Here is a 7,650-nt window from a genome sequence, read left to right on the forward strand (position 1 = left end):
CTGTGACCCACTGAGGCTTGCATACTCTGCATTGCAATTATGTGTTATTCTTGATTAAATTCATTTATTCTGGAGAGCCTGAGTTTCTCTTTAGGTTGACACCACTCACTCTTGTCAGTCCCTGGAGTACCCCAAGCATCCTCACGTGGTTAGCAGGGAAACCTTGGCATCTCAAGGATGCAGGTGCAGGAGAGTGAGTCTCCAGGCTGTCAGAGCTGAGCATGCAGAAGCCTGCCCTGGAGAGCGCCCCGAGGTTCCTGACTGCAGGTTGTCTCAGGCCCTCCTGAGACCCTGGTGAAGAGTGGGATGGGAGCGTGGGGGGATTCCTTGGCACCCCAAGTAGTCTTGGCCTTCATGTGTGAACTCCTGTCCCTAAGGGGGCCCCCAGTGAGCTCCAGCCCTGGGACACAGCTGTGAACACCTGATCCTTGTTCCCAACACCCGTGCACTGGCCAAAAACTGCACTTGCCAGAGTAGCAGTCAATTACAGCACCTTGTGTTTATTGGAAATATTCCACCTACAGAACATGAAGATGCCAGCAACCGGCCCGGCGCGGTGGCTCACACCTATAATCCCAGCACTTTGGGAGGCCGAGGTGGGTGGATCACGAGGTCAGGAGATCGAGACCATCCTGGCTAACACGGTCAAACCCCATCTCTACTAAAAATACAAAGAATTAGCCAGGCGTGGTAGTGGATGCCTGTAGTCCCAGCTACTAGGGAGGCTGAGGCTGGCGTGGAGGTTGCAGTGAGCCAAGGTCACGCCACTTCACTCCAGCCTGGGCAACAAGAGTGAAACTCCGTCTAAAACAAACAAAAAAAGACTTCACCCAACTAACTGTGCTTGCGTAGAAAGAGGTTGCATCCCTGTTCCAGTCGTGGCCATGAGGAACAGCTATGAGAAGGGCCCTAAGGCACAGCATGGTTTGCAGTAAGAAGGGCAGAGCCAGGGAGAGAGAAGTAAACATCATCCTCTGGGCTTTGGTTTCAAAAATCACAAGGTGTGGGCCTGAGCCTGCTGCCTGCCCAGGTCTGGGCGCCTCCACTCAGCCACTGTCCTCCCAGTGCCTCTAAATCTGGAAGGCTGCATCTGAACCTGCCCTTCCAGACAACACCCCTCCCCTGGGAAACCAATGGGGATGAGTAGTGGCCCTCCACTGGGGGCCGTGGGTTTCGAGGTGGGGGCAGAGGATGAGTTGGCAGCAGTGGCATATCATAGCTCTCTTCATGTCAGCAGGGAGAGGGAGGTGCCACTGCCTCCCCTGAGATGAGAAAGCAGGCGAGAATCACCAGGGGAAGAACCCTGGGGCAGCTGGCTTGTCCCAGCCATGCCTGAGTGCACCAAATATGGAGGCTGCGTCCTCACTCGGAGAGCCAGGCAGCCTGAGCACCAAGATCCGTCAGAAGCAGCAGGCAGCTGGGGTGAGGGGTGGTGCCTCTGACTCATGAAATCCCGGATTAGTCAGCAACCATCACAGAGGCCGCCGGCATTGATCCCACTGGTTCTTGGGGAAGCACAGAAAACTCAGCAGCCTAAACCGACCATGGAAGAGGCTGAGAGGCAGAGGCCTTGGGGATAGATGGGGAGAAGGCAGGAGCACCGGCCGCAGGCTCAGGTGTCCAGGCCAAGCTTCTCAGAGCCACCTGGATCATGGACATCAGGCTCTTTCTGTGGCCTTGCTGGGCATCCAGGGTGTGTGGGCTGGGATGCCCCAGCCTTGCCCCCATTACTGGTTCGTCTGCTAAGGAAGAGGGGGCAGCCCTCGAGTGGGTGGAATTGTCCCCCTCATTCTGGTTCTGCATCTGTAGGCTGCAGAAGCACATCCTGTGTAGCTTATGCAGCTTCTAGTGCTCGGTGGGGTGCGGTGGATCCACAAGGCGGGCTCCCAAAGGGACGTGCCCTCCTGTTCTCCCCAGATGACACCACACCTCCCTTGGGCTCCAACCCGAAGCCTCCTCTCAGCCCCATTCTCCCAGGTCCCAAGTCCCTCTGCCTCTTGACTAGACCCCACAGCCAGGAATGGAGCCACAGAGCCCCCAGCAGGCTGTCGCCACTTGTGTCCAGAGGCGACAGGAGAGGCCCTGCCCTCGTGGAGTCTACCAGCATGTTTCATTCTGTGTTCTGCAGGCTGGAAGCATGTGGCAGGCTGCTTTCCCACCCAGAGCTCAGGCTGGGCTGTAGCCCCCAGCTCCAGGACGCCGGGGCTGGCAGGTCTGGGGGGAGTCGGGACTTCCAGGATGCCGGGGCTGGCAGGTCTCGGGGGAGTCTGGGGGCAGTCTGGGGGGGTCAGGACTCCTGCAGCTGCAGCTCCCTGGCCTGGTCTTCATCCAGGATGAGCGGGGACTGGAACTCCCGGCCTTGCAGGTACACTTCTAAACCCTGGAGACGAGCAGGGGACAATGGCCAAGTACCCACCTTTTGGTGGGCCACAGCCCCTCTGGCCACACCAAGAGCCACAGTCCCCAGGTGCGATCCCAGGTCTGCCTGGAGTCAGGGAGGGGTGGGGACAGAAAGGCTTCCAGGGCCAGGAGCAGACACACACTGCAAGGCCACCCAAGACCACACTCAAGACCCTAGGCCAGCAGGGGACCCTCCTGTCACGCACAGGTCTGACCTGACCAGAGAAAGGGGCAAGGGCAGCCGAGGTCAGGGAGGTAGCAGAGGCCGGTGTCCTCCCTCCGCAAGGCCCCCACCAAGGCCTGACTGGCCCCACACTGGGCTCAGACCTGGGCTGTCTCATCCCCATGCCCTCCCAGGACCTGCAAAGGCCTCTGGATGCCTCACCCCACCCCAATCCATATCTTGGAAAGTCTTCTGCAAATTTAAACCACCGACCCCATTGGTTAACCGAGGTAGAGCTGTGCCGTCTCCACCCGAGCAGCCACCTCTCCCCAGATGTTATTCCAAACCTGACTCCAGAAAAGCCCCAGATAGGGATGGGCAGCTCTCACCTCTCCAGAGTAAGACACCAAGGGCGATATCTCACAGATGGCCGGAGGGTCTCCATTTGGGGGCAAGCTAGGGAAAGTCCACTTGTCAATATCTCCTTGCAGCACCTGCCCAGAGCCCTCCCCCAGCACCCCCAGTCCCAATAGGAGACTGAGCTCTACACACCTGGCTCCCCACAGCTCCTGTCTCAGCAAGCTCATCTTCCTCTGGACACCCCAAACCCTGAGCACACATCCCACTGCCAAGTGACAGGACCTGATTTGGGGTAGAAAGCACCCCCACAGGCCTCCCACCCAGAGCCTAGGCAGCTAGATTTAGGGGTGGCCCTAGAAAATCAGGGAGATGGAAGCCAAACGTCCTTTTCTTTCCCAGCCCTGAAATCAAACTGTCCTGCTACTTTCTAAATTCATGCCCGGGGCTCAGTTTCAAAGCCTGTGAATAAATGGGAACAACGTTGGTTGGGTGATGGATCCCCTAAAAGCCCTGACCTGACTGACCAGAGTTGCACACGCATCCCACAAATGTATACAAATAAGAAAAATAAAAATAAAAAAATAGCCGGGTGCGGTGGCTCACGCCTGTAATCCCAGCACTTTGCGAGGCCGAGGCGGGCAGATCACAGGTCAGGAGTTTGAGACCATCCTGGCTAACACGGTGAAACCCTGTCTCTACTAAAAAAAAAAAAAATACAAAAAAATGAGCTGGGCATGTTGGCGGGCGCCTGTAGTCCCAGCTACTCAGGAGGCTGAGGCAGGAGAATGGCAGAAACCGGGGGAGGGTGGAGCTTGCAGCGAGCCGAGATCCCACCACTGCACTACAGCCTGGGCGACAGAGTGAGACTCCATCTCAAAAAAGTAAATAAAAATAAAAATAAATAAATAAAAGCCAAATCTAAGTATGCCTTTGTAAACAAACCAAAACCTTGTGGATAAGTTGGGGAGGGAGTTGGGGAGCCCCTGCCTCCCTCAGTGCACTGAGCACAACTTGAAGGGTCGGGCCAGGAGGCTGTGCCGACGGTCACCGTGTGACCTGGAGCTGGCTGGGCACAAGGCTACCTGCACCTGCGGTGGTGCCGGGAAGGAAGACCCCTCCCCAGCATGGCTGTCGCAGAGCCAACAGGGCTCTGGAGCTGAAGATTGGGTCCTGACAGCCCTCCCCTTCTGGCTGTAGCTACCCCAGGGCCACACTCACCTGGGCAGCTCTGGGAGCCAGGCCCCATGGGCATCCAGGAAGCGGGCCCCGGCCCGCAGAGCCCACCGGTAGTGCTGGGTGAGCAGGGCCTGGCGAGCGGTGCGGGGACTGTCCCTGTCAGCCGGCTCTGCGTTCTTCAGTGGGGAAAATTCCTCCTCCCGCAGCACTTCCAAGGCAGCAAAGTTCCTGGTGGGGAAAGGGCTAGTCACCCACGTCCTGGCACAGAGGCCCTGATCCGGGCAGGTGAGAGCTGGGCCAGGTTTCCAGTGACAGAGTGAAGGTCTGGTCCCATGGGCAGCAAGTCTAGGGAGGAGCCCCCGCAGGTACTGAGTGTCTTTGCTCCTGAGACGCCAGGGATGGCCCAATCCCAGCAGCCATTTCCAGCAGCCGAAAGCCCAACCCTGGGACCCCTGTAGTGAGGGCCAAAGGCCCTGCGAGCCGCCCTGGCAACCTAGCCAGGAGACCTCTCCTAACCATGGGTGGGGGCAGTGGAAGGTCCGGGAGGTGGCACTACTGTCCTCCCAAGTCCACAGCCCCAAGGACTCCCTATGCCCCCACCTCAGGGGCTGCTTACCCTCAGGGCCAAGAGCACCCTCTGGTCTTCTCCCTGAGACTTGCCCGCGGGGCCCTTGGCTCCCTCAAGCCTCTACTTCCCTACCAGCTGCGCCTCAGTTCCCACCACCAAAACTGAGAGAAGGAAGAAGGGGAAAATAAATGAGTTCTACTACTAACTTAGCAAACCGGAACACATCAAACACAAACTTCTCCATCTTTATCCCGTTCGGTTTTAGCGGCTTTACCAGATTCCCCTCCTCATCCACATACGGGACCTTCTTCACAGCCACGTGTGGCTTCAGCAAAGGCTCAAACTCCCTGGGGCACGGGAGAGCAGAGGGGAGGAAAGAAACAGATCAGATATGGCACCGCTGGAGGCTCTGTCCCCACTTCTGAGCACACCCAGCTGGGTGGGACAGGATGGCAGAAGGACACTACAGGGCACAGAAGCGGCAGAGTAGGGCCAGATCTCCAGGGAGAAGCAGGCACAGGCCTCCTCCCTGCATCCCTGTGCCAAGTGCCAGGCACCATCAGCCACATCCCTGCCCAGGCAAACAAACTGGCAAGCCCCGGAGCAGAGGTAGCACCCTGGGCACCAGGGCAGGTCCCCAGAAGGAGGAGATGGCAGACTTGATCACAGAGCCTTACAGCAGCTGCCTGCTGAGCACGGCTTGTGCCTGATCGCCAGCACCTCTGCCTTTGCAAGCTCAGGATCCATTCTCCACCCCGACCCATCAGCCGTGCCTAACCACAGCCACTCCTGACCACAGCCGCTGTGGCCCAGGGCACTCAGCTCACTGGGACCCCGCGGGTCCCTGGTCAACGCAGGCGGCTCTGGCCGGCAATCCGCAGCCACCTGCTGCCGCACACCTGGTGACCGCCTTAAGGAAGCCTCGGGTGAAGAAGTGGTTGCAGATGTTGCCTGCATTGTACAGCAGGCTCCCGTCGGAGGCACGTAGCTGTGCGGTCTCAGGACTGATCTCGCTGTACTCCACCACCTGGGGGACACCGTCCACCTGGCACACCACGCCCACGGGCTCCTCGGGGTATGCCTTTTCCACCACCTGCAGCCAAGACCAGGGATGGGTTCCGAGGGCTGGGCGGAGGGGCGGGGCTCCGCGAGGGGCGGGGCCAGCCTCGGGTGCGGGGCGCCGCGCAGTTGGGCGCTAACCTTGGCGCCACAGTCTGCGCCCTGCAACACACAGAAGCCGATGAAGACAGGGTCCGCCAGCCGCACCAGGATGTTGTCCACACAGTACACGTGCACAAACTCCACTCCCCGGCGCTCCATGTCCTCCAGGATCTTCTGGTCCTCCAGCGCGCAGTAGAGGCCCCCGTTGCCGTCTGCAGACGGAGAAGGGAATGGGCATCGCGAGGGCTCCCGCCAGGGATCGCTCTGGGAGTCTAGGACGTGCTGGAGGCGGGGGAAGCCCCGGCCTTGTGCCTAAGGCAGCCCTGGTCACTAACCAGACAGCCCAGTTGGTGTACCATGTGACAAATGACGATCAAGGCCCAGAAAAAGAGGCGCCTAACCCGGGACCACACAGCCTCGGGGCAGCCGCGAACCCGGGCGCGTGGACCCCCAGCTACGCTCCCAGTTCTAGTCTGGGCGGTCTCTCCCCGTCTCAGGAGCGGGCCACACCTGGGGCCATGGCAACTTTGTCTTTCCGCTCCAGGATAACTTTGCCATCAAAGGTCACAGCAGGCAGCAGGCGCTGCTCAAACATGACCACGTTGGCGGGGTCCAGGTGGAAGAAGTTGTGCTCCCTGAAGAACTCGGCCGTGGGCCCCAGAGTGAACTCGCTGGTCATGACATACCTGCAAGGGAGGCGCGGTGAGCCGGTCGCGAGTACGCCTGGCCCTGCAGGCAGACGGGGCTCGGACCAGAGCTGGCATCGGGGTTCGGGGTCCAGTGTCCAGTTGGGGCTGGGGCCAGGCCCCATTTTGGGCCGGTTCTGGGCAATGTCCCGGTCTGTGCCGGGGTTGGGGCTCGCGTCTGGAGCGGGGATGTGGGGGGGCCGTGGGGAAGGGTACCTCCGGGCCGAGGTAGGGCAGGCAGGACACACCAGGGGACGGTGCAGCGGGTCCCGTGGCGCTCACCGGCCAGCTGCTCCACCCGCCGAATCCGCTCCGCCTGCAGCTGGTACAGGGTCTTCCGGCTGGGCAGCCCCACACGGTACATACCCTTGGGGTAGGTCACGCCCAGGCGAGTGCCCTGCCCCCCAGCCAGCAGCAGGACGGCCACCTTGTTCAGAGAAATCTGACGGAAACCTGGGGGTACGGGCGCCGTGAAGGGACGCCCGGGACCCGCCCACCCTTCCGCTTTAGGGGAAACCAACCCTGGGGCTGGGGCGCCAGGACTCGGGGGCCGGAACGCGTGAGGCGAGACACGTCTCAAAGTAGCGAGGAGAACTACAGTTCCCCGAGCGCGGCCTCGGTTCCCACCCGCTCCGTGGGCACGACCCCCTGCCGGCCCCCAGGGCCTCCCACCCCGCTTACCTTCCTCCTCCCAGCGCCGCCGTGTCTCGGGGTCGCTGCGGCTGGCCCTGCCCACGCGCTCTGGGGGCAGGGGCCGCAGGCGCGCGGCCAAGTCGGGCGGCGGGCCGTGGGGGCGCGCGCAGGCCTCCGCCGCCCGCCGGCAGTGCTCGCGCAGCGCCTCGGGCTCCAGCAGCGCCAGCTCCGCCAGCAGCGCGGCTCGTGGCTCCGGCGCCAGCTCGGCCCAGAAGCGCAGGAGGTGCTCCTGGCCAGCGCGCTGCAGCCGGGCGCGCACGTCCTGCTCCGAAGCCATGTCGCCGCTGCCGTCTGTCAAGTCGGCACTCGTGACCCGCGCCACTGACCAGCGTCACGAGACCGGGCGGGCGGTGTAGACCCCCCAGCGGGGCGGGCCCCGGGCGCCCCGCCCCGCCCCGCCCCATCCCGCCACATCCCGCCCGGTCCCGCGCCCTGCCCTGGAG

The 7,650-nt window shown here is 61.5% G+C and overlaps 1 protein-coding gene across 2 annotated transcripts; it reads right to left on the reverse strand.

Moving 5' to 3' along the window:
• Positions 1-480: 480 nt before the first annotated feature.
• Positions 481-7,548, reverse strand: UAP1L1 (UDP-N-acetylglucosamine pyrophosphorylase 1 like 1). 2 transcript variants are annotated; one of them, XM_003816989.5, is made up of 9 exons: positions 7,196-7,546; positions 6,763-6,967; positions 6,339-6,514; positions 5,868-6,040; positions 5,567-5,760; positions 4,874-5,014; positions 4,142-4,327; positions 2,953-3,019; positions 481-2,380 (listed from the first exon to the last, which is right to left on the reverse strand). In XM_003816989.5, exons 1-9 carry the CDS (start codon positions 7,482-7,484, stop codon positions 2,288-2,290), a joined length of 1,524 nt encoding a protein of 507 aa, XP_003817037.3. In that variant the 5' UTR covers positions 7,485-7,546; the 3' UTR covers positions 481-2,287. The 2 variants fall into 2 exon arrangements, with proteins under 2 accessions (XP_003817037.3, XP_008968354.3); XM_008970106.4 differs by having other exon boundaries at positions 481-3,019; positions 7,196-7,548.
• Between the last annotated feature and the right edge of the window lie 102 nt (positions 7,549-7,650).

Source organism: Pan paniscus, chromosome 11 (assembly GCF_029289425.2).
Source record: "Pan paniscus chromosome 11, NHGRI_mPanPan1-v2.0_pri, whole genome shotgun sequence".
Lineage (NCBI taxonomy): Eukaryota > Metazoa > Chordata > Mammalia > Primates > Hominidae > Pan > Pan paniscus.

Excerpts from the sequence above, each read along its gene's own strand:
- UAP1L1 (XM_008970106.4), bottom strand. The coding sequence starts at position 7,484 with ATGGCTTCGGAGCAGGACGTGCGCGCCCGGCTGCAGCGCGCTGGCCAG. Across the intron at positions 5,761-5,867 it reads GCGCAGACTGTGGCGCCAAG|GTGGTGGAAAAGGCATACCC; the intron begins GTTAGCGCCCAA and ends TCTTGGCTGCAG. Across the intron at positions 5,015-5,566 it reads TTCCTTAAGGCGGTCACCAG|GGAGTTTGAGCCTTTGCTGA; the intron begins GTGTGCGGCAGC and ends CCCGTGCCCCAG.